The sequence below is a fragment of the Bubalus bubalis genome, chromosome 18 (genome assembly GCF_019923935.1).
Source record: "Bubalus bubalis isolate 160015118507 breed Murrah chromosome 18, NDDB_SH_1, whole genome shotgun sequence".
Lineage (NCBI taxonomy): Eukaryota > Metazoa > Chordata > Mammalia > Artiodactyla > Bovidae > Bubalus > Bubalus bubalis.
The window spans coordinates 35,582,306-35,601,597 of NC_059174.1; the positions used below are offsets into that span (position 1 = coordinate 35,582,306).

The following is a 19,292-nucleotide window of genomic DNA, read 5'->3' on the forward strand; positions in this document are numbered from 1 at the left end:
TCAAAGGCCTGAGTGTGAGGTTTCTTGCTGCTAAGCCCTGGGGCCCCCAGAAGGAAAGCCTCTGTGATGGGAGCAATTTCTGATCAGGCAATGCCTCTCCACCCCTCTCCATAGAGGGTTCTTTGCTACAATTGTGAGATCGTTATCATTTTGTCAGCTGCCATTTTCTTTTGCTTCCAGCTCAAATCTAATAAGGACAGAGGCACCAAGATTTTCTACAGCATCACGGGGCCTGGGGCAGACAACCCACCAGAGGGTATCTTCGCTATAGAGAAGGAAACAGGCTGGTTGTTGCTGAATAAGCCACTGGACCGGGAGAAGATTGCCAAGTATGAGGCAAGTAACCTTTAGCATCCAGCAGGGCCCCAGAACTTGTTGGGGAAGGGAGTGCCAGACTGACCACAGACCTGTGCCCCCACAGCTCTTTGGCCATGCTGTATCAGAGAACGGTGCCTCTGTGGAAGATCCCATGAACATCTCCATCATTGTAACAGACCAGAATGACCACAAGCCCAAGTTCACCCAGGATGTCTTCAGAGGGAGCGTCTTGGAAGGGGTGCTACCTGGTAAGGAGACTGGGGAGGTGAGGAGCTATAGAGGTCTCCTGGGCCCAGATCTGGCCTTGGATCAACTGGAACCGTCTGGAGGTCAGCCAGACTCTTGAAGTCTGGAAGAGCCCTTCACATGCGATTTCCTAGGCTGTACATCGGATCACCTGGGATCCTCTTAAAAATCCATATTTCCCCACTCCATCCCAAAATCCCTGAATAAGAATGATCCTAGAGTAGGGACTTCCCTGATGGTCCAGCAGTTAAAACTCTGTGCTTTCAATATAGGAGGCGTGGGTTCAATCCCTGGTTGGGGAACTAAAATCCTGCATGCCATGTGTGCAGCTAAAAAAAAAGAAAAGAGAGAAAATTAATTGGGGCAAAAGACTAGAGAAATAGCTACACATTAATGACCTCACAGACAGGTGCTACTGGGGAGGACTCCTCCTCCTTTGAGTTGTAGAAAATTACAGAGAAATGTGAATTGGTGAGGCTGCAGTAGACATTTTTAAAAGAAAAACTACCTTCAGCAAGATGGAGCCTCTTCCCCCTGTATTCCAGAAGCCTAGACGTGGTCAGGCCAGGTTGAAATGGTGCTTTAAAGTGTGGGAGACCTAGGCTCCGTCTGTCTCATTGCTTTGCTGTTTTGGCTTCGTTCCCAAGATCACCTCATGAATACTGCTGGAGCTCCAGCCATTACTTCTGGAAGGAGGGAACGGGTGGGAAGAGTAAGCCCCTTAATTCAGAAAAATGCTTTCCCTGAAGGTATTTATCCCATTTGTCACAATTCAGTCTCATGGCCACAGCTACCTGTGGTGGGAAATGGCCTTGGTTCCTGGTGGGCCTGTACCCAACCTAGAGTGATTATGAGGATTATGTTTCTAAGGAAGTAGGGAGAATGGGAAGTGGGCAGCAATTAACAGTCTCTGATGAGAGGGGAAGGTGGGTCCAAACTGACATGCAGGGTGGAACCTCTCAGGGTTCCAGAAGTGGGTGAGGCTGAAGTTGGCACTGGGAGGGCAGGGTGCTCACTCATCAGCCCTTCTTCCCCCCCAGGCACTTCCGTGATGCAGGTGACAGCCACGGACGAAGACGATGCCATTAACACCTACAACGGTGTGGTTGCTTACTCCATCCACAGTCAAGAGCCAAAGGACCCGCATGACCTCATGTTCACAGTCCACCGGAGCACGGGCACCATCAGCGTCATCTCCAGTGGCCTGGACCGGGAAGTGAGTGGCCCTTCAGAAAGGGGCTGCCTGCCCAGGCCAGGCCCTGACACTCAGAGCAGAAGCCCCTGCCCCAGAGCCCAAGTCGGCCAGGAAGGGCTGCGGCCAGGTCCTGTATCGATGTCCCACAGCACCCTTGGACTGGTGGCGCTCTGCCAAGCCATCTCATTAAGGCTGAGGAGGCAGCTGTGAAACACATTTGATATTTTCCGTAGGTTTTCTCATTTCCTCTTGGAATGGCTCACTTAGCATGCACATTGCCCAGATTTGTCCCACGTGTACCACAAAGCAGTTAGCTCCATAGGTACTAGAGTTTCCCTAATTCATACCTTTGCCAAACTCCTGCTCAGAGCTCCCCTTCTGGATCTGCCATGAGTTAGGAGGCAGTGCCCAGGCTTCACCCCACGACTGACTGGCCCAGGAGAACCGTTTGGATCCACAGTTCCCCTCTCCCTCCACCCTTGGCTCCTGGTCTTCCCTGCAGTGGGTGAGCAAGGGATCAGGTGAACACTGGAAAGGAGAAACATTCCCCTCCCTCCACGTACACTCAAGGCTGTGCCCTGCTCTCAGCAGCTTCCACTCCCGCTCTCCTTTTCTCCCCAGAGAGTCCCTGAGTACACACTGACCATCCATGCCACAGACATGGATGGGGACGGCTCCAGCACCACGGCTATGGCCATAGTGGAGATCCTCGATGCCAACGACAATGCTCCCATGTTTGATCCCCAGAAGGTAACACCCTTTCCTCCATTCATTCTTTCCTTGTCAGATGATGAGGAGCTAAGTTTCTCCTTTCTGATGAAACTTCCAAAATCAGCCTGCATTGCTTCAAGTCCCAGCCCCAGCACTTGTAAGCTGTATGACCTGAGGGGAATCACCTAACCTCTCTGTGCCCTATTTCCTAGTCTGTGAAATGGAGACAGTGTTAATACCTGCTGCATTGTTCTGAGTTTTAAATGAAATAATCTATGTAGAGTTCTTAGCATAATCCCAGGTACCTAAGTGCTCAATATGAAAATATTTGTTGATATGGAAATTCCTAACTTGACTCACACCTACACCTGCCCACCTACCCCCGGTGAATGCTTGTCACTTCACGTGACAGAGGACTCAGTGCCAGTCAAGATGACACCCACCCGCTTCCATCATTAGGTAATTTGGGCTGCTAAATACTGTTCAGGCCTGTTGAAAATTTGTTCTGAATAGCTGATTTCCCCATCACGGCCATCTGTTCTAAATTTCCAAAAAAGTCCCTGGTCAGTGCCCCAGAGCAATCAGACGCCTAGCCCTTCTTGCCACCTTCCTTGTGCCTTTCTGATCTCAGCTAGATACAGGTGACTACTCTCCCTGGGGGCTTGGGCACCCGGATGGCTGAGATTCTGGGAGCATCAGGCCGTGGGATGTAGGGAAAGCAGGCCCAGGGTCACTGTGGTGTGTCTGTCCTAGCAAGCTGTGAAGTTGACTCCTGGGGCATTCTGCATCTGTGCATGTCCCAGAAAGGGTGAGCAGCATGGGGCTCCCCTGGAGTTGGGTGGAGGACTCATAGCCGGTGAAGAGAGGAGAGCCACCTCTCGGAGGAGTCAGCTTCTCCGCTCTGACAGTGTTGTATTTTCCATGTTGACAGTATGAGGCCCGTGTGCCTGAGAACACAGTGAGCCAAGAGGTACAGAGGCTGACAGTGACTGATCTGGACGCCCCTAACTCACCTGCATGGCGTGCCACCTACCGCATCGTGGGAGGTGACAACGGGGACCATTTTACCATCACTACTGACCCCGAGAGCAACCAGGGTATCCTGACCACCCAGAAGGTGAGTCGGTTTGGGCTTTGTACAAGGGCCACACCTGGGGCAGGGAGGTCTCCAGTCTCCAGGACTAGGGGTACCACTTTCCTGGGACGCATACCTGGAACCACTCACAGGGAGTGCACCAGGCCCATGGCTTGCAACACTCTCCCATCCCTCTTATGTGGGGGAATTCCTTTGTTTAAATCTTCCCCAGAGACCCAGTTCATAAAACAGAGTCACTGATCCAATTGAGGCCAGTCAGTGGGGCCCATCTTCCCAGTGTGTCTAGTGGCTGCTCCTAATTGGTCTTACACAGAAGGTCTGTTTTATTGGAATCCTTGCTAATTTTGCCTTCAATCCATAGTTCACATCTTGGTGTTTGGATAGTAAAATGTTTTACTTTAAAAGTTTTAAATTACTTTAACTGTTTTGAATTACATCTAGGCATACCCTTGCCTCTTGAAAAATCTTGAGTAAAATTGATGCTTCAAGAAAATCAGACTAATCTTTCCTGATGTCTTTTACCTCTTGGTTTATTATAAAGAATGGCCCAGTTTGAGAAAGAAAATGAAAGTGAAGTCGCTCAGTCATGTCCGACTCTTTGCGACCCTATGGACTGTAGTCTATCAGGCTCCTCCGTCCATGGAATTTTCCAGGCAAGAGTACTGGAGTGGGTTGCCATTTCCTTCTCCAGGGGATTTTCCCGACCCAGGGATCGAACCCGGGTCTCCGGCATTGTAGGCAGACACTTTACCATCTGAGCCACAATACTTTAAAAGCTGTCCCCTCCTTGTAACCAAAGTTTTGTAATGCCCCTTTCACATTGTAAAATGAATTTTGTTTATAACTTCTCTATAATAACTTACGTAATTTCTAGAAAAATGAAATGCCCTAATTAAAATAAAGGAGAATTTTCAGGAAAAGTTACTGATAATAAACTGCTTCCCTGTGTATACCTTTGGGCACAACTACACTAGAAAACATGATGAAGTGGTCAGTTTCTTGCATCTGTTTGTGGAATCAGCCAAGTGTAGTAGATACTGTATGTCGCTGAAGTGAGTCATACCACAAGTGGTATTGATTTTTTCCAGAACCTCAAATAAACAACTTGAGGAAAGGCCTGAACAAATTATGAGCTCCCCTCAGAAGTTGCATTCCTAGGAAATTTAGTATAAATTAAAACCACACCAAAAACTTGATTTGTATGGAAAACACATTCTAGACTGTAAATATAAACAGAGCTTCACGCCCAGGAATACATGAATGTCCAGGGGGATATTGGCAAGTCCCATGGGACATGAGATAGTTCTTTGTGTCCCTGCCCCCACCAGTGGCATTCCCTGTCATTAGGACACCTAGAAATGCCCCCTCCAAGTTCCGACAACCACCACTATGGAGCGTCATCACCCCATTGAGAACCAGTTCTAGGCTTCGGGCTTACTAGTCTAGTTGCCTTTGGGGTGATGGTCTGAGAAGGCCCCACTGGGTATCCACTCCAGAAATGCAGGAGGAAACCAGGAGGCTCTATGGGGCAGGGCAGGGGCAGCATTGTTGCTGGTGGGAGCCCTAGCCCCTCGTGATGGGCCCTCTCTTCCAGACATCACAGCATGGCATGGGGCCTCCTCACAAAATGACGACTCTGATCCTCCTTCCTGTTCTCTCCCAGGACTTGGATTTTGAGGCCAAAACCCAGCACACCCTGTACGTCGAAGTGATCAATGAGGTTCCCTTTGTGGTGAAACTCCCGACCTCCACAGCCACCGTAGTGGTCCTTGTGGAGGATGTGAATGAGCCACCCGTGTTTGTCCCACCCTCCAAAGTCATCGAAATCCAAGAGGGCATCTCCACTGGGGAGCCTATTTGTACCTACACTGCACGGGACCCAGACAAGGGGAGTCAGAAGATCAGGTACGCAGGGGTTCGGCTCGAGTTCAGCCAAAGACACGGGTACGTTGGATGGGTTGTTTATTGTATGCATCAGTATTTGTTCTAATTGCCATAAGGACTGTTAAATATTTTGACTACCACCCCTGCACAGGGTCTTCCCTTCCTACCCTCCATACAGAGGAGGTTAAGTCCAGGGGACAGGTGTTCCCCAGTCCCTCTCACATGTCCCTGCTGGCCCCCTCCCACCTTCTGCTCAGGAGCCCAATTGGGGGTGAGATGCATTTTCCATGTGATCCTGTCTATGAGCCCCAAGTCCCATGAAACCCTCTGCTAGTTGACATGAGGAGACTTTGAATGATGACACTAGAACTCTTAAGTATCCTGGGTGTGATTCTTTGCAACTTTTCTGCTCCAGTTACCACATCCTGAGAGACCCAGCAGGGTGGCTAGCGATGGACCCAGACAGTGGACAAGTCACTGCCGCAGGGGTCTTGGACCGTGAGGATGAGCAGTTTGTGAGAAACAACATCTACGAAGTCATGGTCTTGGCCACAGATGATGGTGAGAGCTCCCTCCAGCCCCTCTGTGTGGGCCCCTTTGGAGCTCAGGACACAGCAGATCCCCTCTGCAGGCTGAGTGTGATGTGGGGAAGGGAGTGTCAGCAATCCTATCTGGGAGGTCAAAGTGGTCTCTCGGAGGAGACTTAGAGTGGTCAGTCCTAGAGTTGGCCGGTTCCAGTTTCCTTAAGACCCAGGAGTTAGGAGGTATCCTAAAGACACCTTTCAGCCTGTTTGTGCTTTACTGAGCCTTGAATTGGCCTGTTGGTTTCCCCTTGTGATTGATTGAAAGGGGCTGCCTTACAAGTGTTACGATTGATGAGTGACATCTTGCCACGACATGGTTGGGGATATTGATGTAATGACAGCTCTATTTGGCACATACTGAACCAAGACCTGGAGGCAGGCGAGAGGTTATTGCAGGGCTGGGAAGTGAAACTTCCCTGAAGCTGGTCAGCAAACACATCAGCCCTGAGGTGGCCAACCTTTTTCTCTTGGTGATAGATTGGTAGTGGCTGTCTGGATGAAGTCTCTGTGCTGTGATCAGTTAGTAATGTCTGCTGTGGACACAAAATGAGAATGATGGCATGTTTGCCACGCATTTGCCATCACTGATTTGATTTATAATGAAGCAAGGGCAGGGAAACTCTTGAAAGGTTACAGTTGGACAGTATACAGGACCCTTCTGAGGTTTATTGGATAAGTCCTAGGGGAGCTTAATATGGATTCATCAACCCAGCCAAAGACAGATGCTGAAAAGGGATCATATGTGTGATTTGAACAGGGAGCCCTCCCACCACTGGCACAGGGACCCTCCTGCTAACACTGATGGACATCAATGACCACGGTCCGGTCCCCGAGCCCCGTCAGATCACCATCTGCAACCAAAGCCCTGTGCCCCAGGTGCTAAACATCACAGACAAGGACTTGTCCCCCCACACTGCCCCTTTCCAGGCCCAACTCACACACGACTCGGACGTCTATTGGACAGCAGAAGTCAACGAGAAAGGTAACTGAGTGGTGGTGGCAAATGGGTCCTCTCTCCCCTACCAAGATCCAGCATCTACCTTCCTGCTCCATCTTGTGGGTCGCCGAGTTACCGGTCTCCTCAAGAATGTCAGTCAGGGGAATTCCCTGGCAGTCCAGTGGTTGGGACACCTGGCTTCCACTGCAGGGAGCACAGGTTTGATGCCTGGTCAAGGAACAAGATCCTGCAAGCCGCACAGCCAATAACAAACAAAGACGATGTCAGTCAAATGCTGCTTATTAACTTAGTCTAAACCTTTGGGAATCCACAGGAATCCTTAAAGACCATTCTAGCCCAACCACTTTCCTATACAGTTGGAAGCACTGAGGCCCAGAGAGAGATGGGACATGCCTCTCTCACTATGACATAATGAGAGAGTCGGGAACCCAGCACAGTAATAACAACTAACATGCCTGAGCATGCTTGCTATGTGCTATGTGCACTTCAGACACTTCACACAGATTCAGCTACTGAATCCTCACAACAACCCTGTAAAGCAGGTACTGTTAATCATACATATACATGTATGTGCACCCCTTTGACAGATAGGGAAACCAAGGCTTACGGAAGCTTAAATATCCTGTCAGGGGCATTATGGATAGAAAATAATGGCCCCATGATTGGGATGCAGGCAGTCTGCTCTACCAGGATCCTCTGCTGCCTACCATTTATCCACCCCTGGCAATTTGCAAGATGCTTTTTATACTTATTTTAAATTTCTACCATCCTCTGTGATCAGTATTTTTATCCCTATTTACAGACGAGAATCAGGCTCAGAAAGGTTAAATGGCATGTCCAAAGGCACAGTGTGGGTAAGCAGTGGAAAAGAAGTAGAAGACAAGGTCCCTGGCCCTCATCCCCCTGCTCCCAACCACCTCCCTGTCCTTTCTCTTTCCCACCCCATAACGCTCCTCAGCCTTCAGTGGTTTTTCAGTTGTCACAGGACTGAAGAGGGGACTTACTGGCATCAAATGGGCAAGGACTCAGGTGCGTAAGAACAGTGCATCCATGCCCAAGTGCCAGTAAGGCCCCTGGAGAAGCTCACCCTGGTTTAAAATGCCTCCCTCTTCCTCTTGGTGCTAGGGTCCCCCAAGAGGGGAATGGGCAACCAGTACATTCAGGTTCTTCCCTGAAGTAACCAAATGCCTGGTGTCTACTGTTGCTACTGAGCCTGTCCAGAAAGGACTGAGGAGACCTGCCTCAGACACACACATTGTCCCATTTTTATGATTCCTCTGATTTGGGGGTATATACCCAGTACCTTTCCTCAAGGAAGCCCAAGTTGGTCTCCTATTACCTCCCTGTGGCCTGGAAGCCGTTTTCCCCTCCCTGACTGGTTTACAGAGCATAGCCTCTGAAGTCAGAACACCTTGGTTCAAGATCCAGCCCCTCCATTTACCAGCTTGTGGGCAAGTTACTGAACCTTACTGTTGAGCAGTTTTCCCCACCTGGAGGATGGTGCCAGTAATTGTACCTCTGTACAGTCACTGTGAAGACTGAGTACACGATAGGCACCTACCTCTTCTGGTGCATCAGTGCTCAGTCGATGCCAGTGGCCGTCTTCACCAACAGGCACAATCTGGCTCTGCCAAGAGTGAGCGTTACCTCAAAGTCCAGTGGTACCAACGCCTGACACTACCATTGGTTCTTGGTTTTGACTTAGTCGTTTTATCTGTCTGTGTTCTATTGTGAGAGGAGTTAATCCCAACTCTACACCCGTGTGAACTGGGCTCGTTACTTGACCTCCCTAAGCTTCAGTGTCTGTATTTGTAAAATGAGGGGTAACAGAACCTTTCTCTGAAAGTTGAGGTGAAGATCAGAGTCGGGCTTGGCACGTAATAAGTGTCAGTTGAGTCCCCACTGCCACCACCAGCACCATCATCAGCTGAGAAGTCAGCTCTCCAGCCTGGGAAGAGGAAGGCAGGAGAGATGTTCTGGTGAAATGCCCCACATTGGCCTCTCCACTCGGTGGACCAGACATCCAGCGTGCAGAACTCTCTCTGTCTGCCACTGCTGAGTGGGAACAGGGTGAATTCTCCCTCTGGCCTTTCAGCTAAGAGGGGCCCAGTGAGTGTGCAGAGCCTGTGAACTGAAAGTGGCTTGAGGTCAGTGCTGAAATAGGCCAGCAAGCCTGAGGGCAGGTGGGCTGGAAACTCGAGGTTGTTTTTGAATGTCCCAGTGATGCGTGGGGTGGGGAGGGGGGGCACTGTTAGCATTTAGTGGTGAGGACTTGAGTGCTCAGGAAAGTTCCTCGTGATGAAGAATAGTTCCACCCAAGCTAATAGCACCCCCCTTGAGAAACTTGGGTCTAAACCAAAGGCCTTTCTGCAGAGAGGCCTCTGACCTTATATTTCTCACCCACAAACATAGCCCTCATCCCCACTCCACGATGGCCAAGCAGCCTCCCCAGAGTGGCTCCCATCGTGCAGGCTGCTCCAAAGCTTGGCTTCGGCTCTGTGGCTGCCTGCTGCCTGCCCCAGGCCTTCAAAGGCCAGTTAGCACGGTGCCCAGCACAGCCTCACTGCCGGCACCTGTGAGCTTGTGTGCAGTCACTAATGCTCTGATCTGCTCCTGGCATCACTTACATCACCAGCTCATATGCATTTGGATTTCTTAATAACTGATGCTCACTCAGAAATATCCAAGTTTCAGATATATTGAAATTCTATCATAGAGTTGAGGTATAAACATTATATATACAATTGAAAGAGCAAAATGCTGCCATAACAAACGGTAGTAAACTTTCAGGTAGAAAAACAGGTGGCCAGTTAATATAAATATTAAAAGATTGTGCTAGCTGTCTCTTAGGAAGAACTTTGTTTCTTTGCTTGTTTGTTTTGAAGCAAAGAACAATCTGGCAGCTAGTGATGCTCAGAAATTATTGGCCCTGCATGCCATGAATTTTTTAAAATGTCACATTTAGAAATACTGTGATTATTGATTTTTTAAAATAGAATGGTGACTTTATTCTTCTATCCAAATAATCCTTCCCTCAGTGGAGGATTTTGCTTGGACCAAGTATCCGTTTGTAACACTCAGCATAAGTTTGCTTTGACGACATTGCTCCCTGTGGCCCAGATGCAGTCTGCCTCCTCAAACCTCCATCGTGGTGTGCTTGGCTCCCACCATTCGTGGCCTCCCGAGGTGAATAATTATCTGTCTGCTCCAGGAGACGCAGTAGCCTTGTCCCTGAAGAAGTTCCTAAAGCAAGGCGAATACGATGTGCACCTTTCCCTGTTTGACCACGGCAACAAGGAGCAGCTGACAGTGATCAGAGCCACCGTGTGTGACTGCCACGGCAACATGGTGACCTGCCGGGACCCCTGGACGTGGGGTTTCCTCCTCCCCATCCTGGGTGCTGCCCTGGCTCTGCTGCGTGAGTGCTGGCACCCTCTCCCTCTGAGGTTGGGGTAATTAGAAACTTGAGTCCACCCCAAACGTAGAGACTCGAGCCACCGACATTGCCCATCTGTTCCTTGTCCTCTTAATTCTGGAAGTGTCATTTAGTCCATAGATGTTTATGGGGCCTCTGGGAGGTGCCAGGCTTTGGGGATACAGTGGGGAGCAGACTTGGCCCTGCTGTTACATCGTCTGGTGGCTGCAGCGGTGGTTCTGAAGGTGTAGTCTCCAGACCAAGAGCATCAGCACCACCAGGAATTGCTTAGGCCAACTCCCTGGCCCACACCTGACCTACCAAGTCAGAAGCTTAGGGGTAAGACCTGGTAATCTGTGTTTTTACAAGCCTTTCAGTGGATTCTAATGCATATTTCAGCTTGAGAGACACTGGTCTAGTGAGCAGAAGTGTTTAGTTAGAAACTAATTTCTTTGCTGTCATGGTAGAACCTATCACATTTAATTTTTTCACTCTCTGAATTGTCCTTACACAAAAAACACCCATTCAATCACGCATGAATGCAATAAGCACAAGCTTTAATCATCGTACTTGCAGTGAGCACTGTGTTAGGTGCTGAGAGTGAAACATTTATGAGACAGGGTGCTCAGGGCTGGTGTACTGGGATGACCCTGAGGAATGGGATGGGGAGGGAGGTAGAAGGGGGGTTCAGGATGGGGAACACATGTACACCCATGGCTGATTCATATGAATGTATGGCAAAAACTACCACAATATTGTAAAGTAATTAGCCTCCAATTAATTAAAAAAAAAACAAACAGACCAGCCCCTGCCTTCATGGAGCTTACTTTCCAGTGCAGAGAGCAGATAGCAAATAAGCCAGCAGAGAAATGGGTGTTGCTATGGATTAAAAAAGAAAGTGAGAGGAGGAGATCTGGCATTTTAGGTAGGATCGGCAAGAACAGGCTTACTGAGAAGGGGGCATTTGAGTAAAGACCTGAATGAGTTGAGGAAGCAGATCATGCAGATATCCAGGGAACAGCCAGTACAAAGGTCCTGAGGTGGCTGGCTCTGTGCTTTGTGTAGAAACAGCAATGACTGTTGTGGAAAAAGCAAGAGTGAGAAGAGAGGTGATGGCTGTGGCGGAGCATTGCGTTGGGCATTGTGGGTTACTGCAAGGACTCTGGGTGAAATGGGAAGTCATCAGGTTTGGAGCAGAGGAGCTAGGTGATCTGACTTGAATTTTGTAGGATTCCTCCTGAACAGACTGTAGAGGGCCGCTACTACCATAATTTGGGGGTGAGGGGGGAGTTGTGGCTCAGATCCAGGATGGCATTAGAGGTGGTGAGAGCTGGTCATATTTCAAGGTAGAATCAATTAAGATTCAGATGAGAAAAAGAGCCATCTATGACTTCAAGGCCTGAATAAGTAGAAACACGGAGTTTCCATTAACCAGTTTGGGAAGGACCATGGGAAAAGTCCAAATGGAGGTAACAGAAGGCAGCTGAACACAGGCTTTGGGTGCAGATAGGCAGTCCAGGTTGCCTCCTGCCTTTCCCTAAGCCAATGGGGAGGAAAGGGGAGGGAAAGGCCATAGTCTGACCCACACAGGGTGTGCATCCTGAGAACCCAGGGACTCCCAAAGATGGCTCCATCAGTTTTGTCTGGCTAGAGAGGACAATGGTTTCCTCAGCAGGCGAAAAAGGGGGATAAAGCTGAGCAGTGGCTGTATCCTCCCCCATTAAACAGCCACAGAGAGGGCCAGAACTGCCCTCCTCATGTGGAATTAACTGGGGGTAGTCACAACAGTTAGGGGCAGCAGCTGGGCACTAATAAGCCAGTCCCCATTGTGTCCAAATAGACCTCCAGCCTTTTAGATCATATCACTGAAACACAGTCTCTATCTTAAAATTCCAAAATAGTGTTTGCACCTAAATTCAGATTACTGTACCACATCAAAGTTGCATTGTCTTGTTTTAAACTTAAAGTCTCTGGCTATTATGGGACACCTCGTGACTGAAAAAGTCATATTGAAAAGTAACATCTGGAAATTCTCTGGCAGTCCAGTGGTCAGGACTGGGTGCATTTACTGCCGTGGGCCCAGGTTCAATCCCTGGTCAAGGAACTAAGATCCAGGAAGCCAGGGGCCCCCAAACTCCAGGATCAAATGCCTGATGATCTGATGAGGTGCAGCTGATCATAATAATAGAAATAAAGTGCACAATAAATGTAATGCACTTGAAGCATCCTGAAACCATCCCCCACCTCCATCTGTGGAAGATTTGTCTTCCACAAAGAAGAAAGTAGCGGTAAAACTGGTGCCAAAAAGGTTGGGGACTGCCGCCATAAGCCATAGGGTACAGCCAAAAACAAACAAACATCTACTGGGAGATCCCCATCCCACAAAGGAGGATTTCCATAAGGACCAGTACATCAATATGGGAAGACTAACAGTAAAATGATAGAGAATTACAGGTGGGGGAATGAAGTCAGAATACCAGTAGGAGGAAGTGGTTTTAGGCTGAGAGCAGGAAGGTGAGAGCCATGTGTATGCATGGAGAGTGTTCCAGGTGAGAAAAGAGCCAGGATGAAGGTTCCGAAGTGGGAGACTGCTGGGTATATTCGAGGAGCCCTGAGGAGGCTAATGTTTCTAGACCTGGGCAGAGAGGGAGTGTTGGAGACAGGTCGGGGCCAGTCCTGTAGCCTTGATGAGGAGGTGAGGGTTTTCCTAGGTGCACAGGGGCCACTGAAGTGTGTAAAGCTCTGGCTACTGAGTAGAGGGATCAAAAATTACATGGGACTTCAAGTGCTTGGGGGTGAATATTCACACTCCCCAACTCTTGCAGTCCTTCTGCTGGTGCTCCTGTTCTTGGTGAGAAAGAAACGGAAGATCAAGGAGCCCCTTCTCCTCCCAGAAGATGACACCCGTGACAACGTCTTCTACTACGGCGAAGAGGGGGGTGGCGAGGAGGACCAGGTAGGGCATGGGGGGCCCTCCTGGGGTCGGGAGGCGGTGCCCCCATGGCCACTGGCAGGGATAGTTGGGTCAACCAACTAACCATGTTAGCTGTGTCGCCCAGATCCTGGCCTGAAGCATCAGTCTTCTGAGAGGGTGCCTCATCCACTGCTCCAGTCTCTGGCCCCAGCCAGCCCAACCTTGAGCCTGTGCTTAATCTGAGAGGAGGGGGTGTGGAATCTAGGGCTTTCAGAGATCTCTGACATTGTCTTCTAAGACCTACTCTTGAACCAAAACATCCAAGTGGCACAGAAGTGGGATGAGATGTAAATGAGGGGAGTGGGAGGGTTCTTCTCCGTCTCATGTCCTCCTTCACTTTCCTGAAGGACTATGACATCACCCAGCTCCACCGGGGTCTGGAGGCCCGGCCTGAGGTGGTTCTCCGCAACGATGTGGCACCATCCTTCATCCCCACACCCATGTACCGTCCTCGGCCAGCCAACCCAGATGAAATCGGCAACTTCATCATTGAGGTGAGGCATGGGGTCCCAGCCTAGGGCAGTCCTTCGTTCAAGCACCAGCAGCTTGAGAGAAAGAGCACAGGCTTGGAGTCTTGGCTGTGGGTTCAAATCCTGGGTCTGTCACCAACAAGCTAGCTGTGTGACCTCTGGCATATATAGCAACTTCTGGGCCTCCTGTTTCCTCCTCCATTAAACCCAAAGTTTCGAAGTGGTTAAAGAATAGGTCAGGAATTCTTTCTTTTAATTTGTTGATGTTTATCATCTTCCCTGGTGACTCACATGGTAAAGAATCTGCCTGCATTGCTAGAGACCTGAGTTCGATTCTTGGAGTGGGAAGATCCTCTGGTGGAGGAAATGGCAACCCACTCCAGTATTCTTGCCTGGAGGGTTCCATGAACAGAGGAACCTAGCGGGCTACAGTCCATGGAGTCACAAAGAGTCAGACATGACTGAATGACTAACACTTTCACTTTCATTTATCATTGAACAAAAGTAAGAGAGGACTGGGTCTGGCACAGATGAACAATTTGATCAATAAAAACCAATGAGGAAGAGCAGGCTCTGTTGCAGTCTAGATGAATTCGGAGTCAAGGCTCTTGACTTTTCCAGGTTATCTCTGGTTTGACAGAATTTTTGATTAGGAATTATTTCTTTATTCAACACATATAGTGGTTGTTAGGAGAAAACTCGGGAGCCGAACTCCCTGGGTTTGAATTTGTAAAGATCTCAGGTGATTCCAGTGTGGAGCAAAGTTGGGGGCCTCTGGGATAGGTTGGTTTAAGGACTGGATGAGTAAGGACCGAGCAGCGCTGGCTCAGGGAATCTCCTGGGGAACTTCAAACACTGAAGCCTCTGACCACCCCCCAACCCCACCCACCCCATCCCCTGGACTGTGATTTAATTGATCTGCATATGGGCTAGACTTCAGAATATTTTTTTTAAAGATTCCCAGGTAATTCCCCTTGGCTGTTTTACATGTGGTAATGTAAGTTTCCATGTTACTCTCTCCGGAAACTCAAACAGGGGCTCTGTATCAACCTAGAGGGGTGGGATGGGATGGGGAGGGAGAGGGGAGGGAGGGGATATATGTATACCTATGGCTGATTCATGTTGAGCTTTGACAGAAAACAACAAATTCTGTAAAGCAATTATCCTTCAATTAAAAAATAAATTAATTAAAAAAAAGATTCCCAGGTAATTTAAGTTTGGGAACCACTGGCCTGGCACCTATCCTGTATTAATTAGGTAATGACAGCTCTTGCTGCTAAGTGTCCCCCATAGTCTCAATTCTGGGCACATACTTGATTTATCTAAGGAATTTTTTAAAATATCAGTGCCTTGGACCCAGATTTTTTTTTTTTTTTTTTTAGGCTCTGATTTTTATTTTTTTGGCCATGCTCCACAGCATGCAGGATCTTAGTTCCCCAACCAGGGATGGAACCTGTGCACCCTGAAGTGGAATCGCAGAGTCCTAGCCACTGGATCACCAGGGAATTCATAAGCTCTGATGTTTCTTTAGTTCCCCAAGAAATAAAAGATACAGGAGATATATATATATATATATATAAAAGAAATAAAATATACATAGGAGATAATGATGTGAGGCTAGCATAGGCTGGTACCATGAAAGTAGTCAGTAAAAGGAGGTTTTTAATAAGAGGGAGGGAAGGAGGAGGGAGCAGAAGAGGAAGGAGGGAAGGACAGATGGATCTGGGAGGTTGGAGAAAGCAGCAGTAGGCACAGGGCTCAGTGGGTGGTCAGGATACCTCACTTTGGCCTGAACTCTGCTTACCTTTCTTGCTTTCTCGAACTAATGAGACTCCATTCTTTAGCCTTAAGCACATTTGAGAATCCTGTACAGAAACAAAGGCGTCTGGGGAATGTTGCTCAGGGCATCTTTGCCTTGGAGCCAAAGGCCAGGAGATCTTCTCTCTGGTTGAGTGAAGACAGTTTTCAGAATATTTGTGTTGGATAGTTTGCAAATAACTGTCTCGTTTAATGCCTCACCATGTCAGCTCTGCAAAGGAGGAATTCTGTTATGGTCCCCTGTAACTCTAATATGCACTTTTATATTTATACACATTCATTTCTTCCTCTGAAACTATATGAAGTCTCCCCATTTTTGAGATGGGGGGCTTCCAAGGTGGCACTGCAGGAGACATAAAGAGACGTGAGTTCGATCCCTGAGTCGGGAAGATCCCCTGGAGGAGGGCATATGGCACTCCACTCCAGTATTCTTGCCTGGAGAATCCCATAGACAGAGGAGCCTGGCAGCCTATAGTCCATGGGGTTGCAAAGAGTCAGACACAACTGAAACGACTTAGCATGCATTTTTGAGATGAGGGAAACAAAGGCATGGAGACTTTAAGAGGCTTGCCCAGGTCTACATACTCGTGTGTGAAGTCTGACTTCAGAGTCCCCACCCTGATCCTCTGGCCTGTGGTGCTGAGCACTCGCTCTCAGCTGGGCCCTGTGCTAAGGATTTATGTGCATTTCGTGTTCAACCTTCAAAACCTTAAGGGAGGGGAGACAGGGCTTCACAGATGAGGAAACGCAGGCTCAGCCAGATGAGTTCACTTTCCTGAGCTCTCTCAGCTGCCCAGTGTCTGGTCCCGCAGTGCCTAACACCCTGCTCTCCATCCCCCAGAACCTGAAGGCGGCCAACACAGACCCCACGGCCCCGCCCTACGACTCCCTGTTGGTGTTCGACTATGAGGGCAGTGGCTCCGATGCCGCCTCTCTGAGCTCGCTCACCTCCTCAACCTCTGACCAGGACCAAGACTACAACTATCTGAATGAGTGGGGCAGCCGCTTCAAGAAGCTGGCGGACATGTATGGCGGGGGCCAGGACGACTAGGACTCCCTAAACGCCGGGCTGCAGCAGCGTCTCCAAGGGGTCACTATCCCCACGTTGGCCAAGGACTTTGCTGCTTGTTGAGAATTGGCCTTAGCAACTTGGAGGGAAGAGGCCTCGAAGCTGACCTCAAAGGGGCAGGTCTCTATGCCTTTCAGAACGGAGGAACGTGGGCAGTTTGATTTCAACAGTGAGCACCTCTTAGCCTAGGCCAGGGCTGCCCAATTTCTGGGAGTCTCCTCGCTACCATAAAATGCTCAGCGCTGGGTCCTGGGTCTTGACTGACTCTGACTCTCCCATGATGGCTTTCACTCTGGAATGGACCCTTCTCCTTAGTACGAGGCCTCTTAAAACAATCTGCGTTGTTTTTTTTTAATGCTGTTTTCAAAAAGTGAGAGGCAGGTCCTCAACCACCCCCTGGAGCGCTCCAGAAGCCCAGGCGTGCCCTCACGTATTTCTCTGTGGTCTCTTGGCCCCCAGGCCTCCTGTTTGATTGGATAACTGCATTTTTATACTGAGCGCGTCTAGGTGTTCCTTTATTTTTTATTTTCCCTATCGAGTGCTGTAGATGAAGAGTGATGACAATCCTGTAAATGTACTAGAACTTTTTTATTAAAGGAACTTTTTCCCAGAGGTGGCAGGGGAGTGAAGTTTTGGGTTTTTTTTTTAATAGTTTTTTTGACATATAATTCACATATCATATTCACTCATGTAAAGTGTACAATTCAGTGGTTTTCTAGAACTTGCAGAGTTGTGTGGAGTTGTGCTTTTATCCCTGTGGGCTTCACCCCAGCTTCCTCCTGATAGTGGAAGCTCAGGATTTGTTTACAGACCTGGGAGGAGGCAGACGTCAGCTCGCCGACCTACGGATGAGAGCTGCTGTCCCTGTGGGAGAACTAGTAACTTCCTTACTCCTGACCCAGCCGCACCACAACCGCAGTGCTGGGAGGTTTCCTCTTTTCTGGACCAGCAGTATGGGGAGATTTCCTCTTTTCTGGACCAGCAGTATGCGGAGATTTCCTCTTTTCTGGACCAGCAGTATGGGGAGATTTCCTCTTGGTGCTGTGGGCTCTATGTCGAAAGGCAGGATGTTTGCAGGGTGGCAGGGGTGGGGGAGGGTGGGGTCCAGCTCTGCTACTTCCTAGCAAGTTGCTTAACCTCTACCTGCCTCAGGTTTTTCATTTGTAAAATTGGGAGTTTCCATGGAGATGAAGTGAGTTCATATCCAGCACATAGCAGGTGCTATGCGTGTTCATTGATAACAGCCACCGTTTAGTCAATACTTTTTAGATCCAGACAGCACTTAACTTCTAATTATTTCCTTTCAACAAATCCTCACAATCACCCGCTGAGGGACTCTTCCTCATTTTAAGAATGGCCTCATTTTATTTTTTTGTTAAATGACACCTGTTTGTCACCAGAATCAAGCCAGAAAATTAGAGAACTCACCCAGGATGTCAATGAAATTGGAACATTTCTGGCAACAACAGGGCACAGATGGCAGGAATAAGGATGAAGAGGCAGCAGGAATTCCACGTGTGCCCTTGTTAAAGCAAAGTTTTAAATTTATCTTTACAATGAACTAGAAGAAAAGAATCTGAAGTGCAGCCGCGAAGATCACTGAAGTGGAAATAGATGTCTCCTTCCTGCGAGAGAATGACTGATTCTGTAAAGAAATGGTACTCCAGGGGGCCGTCCCTCGACCAGCAGCCTCAACACCACTGCCGAACCAGCAACTGCAAACAAGTGGGACCCTGCAGTCTCATCTGACAAGACTTCCAGGTGATCCTGATGCCCACGAAATTTAAGATTGAGACTCTGAAGAGTCTTAAAGATTGAAGGCAGGAGGAGAAGGGGATGACAGAGGGTGAGATGGTTGGATGGCATCACTGATTCGAGGGACATGAGTTTGAGCAAGGTCCAGGAGTTGGTGAAGGACAGGGGAGCCTGGCGTGCTGCAGTCCATGGGGTCACAGAGTCAGACACGACTGAGTGACTGAATTGACCCTGAAGGGTGAAGCTGTGGGTGTCCTGAAGCCTCAGACTCTGGATGGGGAAGTTTAAAGGGAACAAAGTCTGATAAGAAAGTGTCTCACCCATCCTAGGTCCACAGTGCCTCAGCCCACGCTCCTGGCTGCCTCCTGTCTCTCCCTGGAGCTGCAGCCTCTGGCTCCCTCAACCTCAGCGTCCCCCTACCAGGGCCCTGCAGCTCTTGCTGATAAGGTTGTGTGGGAAGGATTAAGTGTCTCAACTAGCAAACACCTGCTGCCCATTATCTTAAACTCCTCTCTGAGAAGCCTGAATAAAGCCTGAAACCCTGTATCTTTGCTGAGTCTAATAATAAAACCAAGCAGCCACTGTCCAGGCTGGCCTTCCTCCTCTGAGATTTTTTGGATGGGGAGTGAAAGAGCAAAATCAACCTTTCCTAGCCAAGCCTGCTCTCTGCAGTAGATCTGGATTCCCTTGGCAATGGAACTGCCCTGCAGCCTCTGAGTGATCTGGAAAGAAGGATCCTGGGCTCTGTGATGGGGATGGATGTTATGTCACCCTCTCACTTGGGACCTGTGTCTCTTCT

The 19,292-nt window shown here is 49.0% G+C and overlaps 1 protein-coding gene across 3 annotated transcripts in view; it reads left to right on the plus strand.

Moving 5' to 3' along the window:
• The window catches only part of CDH3 (cadherin 3), a 117,180-nt gene extending 99,830 nt beyond the window's left edge, over positions 1-17,350 (plus strand). For all 3 annotated transcript variants that reach the window (XM_025268932.3, XM_044932092.2, XM_006047639.4), the window contains 12 exons: positions 181-336; positions 422-566; positions 1,605-1,780; positions 2,381-2,509; positions 3,402-3,587; positions 5,230-5,471; positions 5,866-6,011; positions 6,792-7,016; positions 10,204-10,410; positions 13,233-13,363; positions 13,729-13,875; positions 16,511-17,350. In XM_025268932.3, the coding sequence (XP_025124717.1) occupies positions 181-336; positions 422-566; positions 1,605-1,780; positions 2,381-2,509; positions 3,402-3,587; positions 5,230-5,471; positions 5,866-6,011; positions 6,792-7,016; positions 10,204-10,410; positions 13,233-13,363; positions 13,729-13,875; positions 16,511-16,720 (2,100 nt within the window). In that variant the 3' untranslated portion in view covers positions 16,721-17,350. The remainder of the gene's footprint in view (positions 1-180; positions 337-421; positions 567-1,604; positions 1,781-2,380; positions 2,510-3,401; positions 3,588-5,229; positions 5,472-5,865; positions 6,012-6,791; positions 7,017-10,203; positions 10,411-13,232; positions 13,364-13,728; positions 13,876-16,510) is intronic.
• The last annotated feature ends 1,942 nt before the right edge of the window (positions 17,351-19,292 follow it).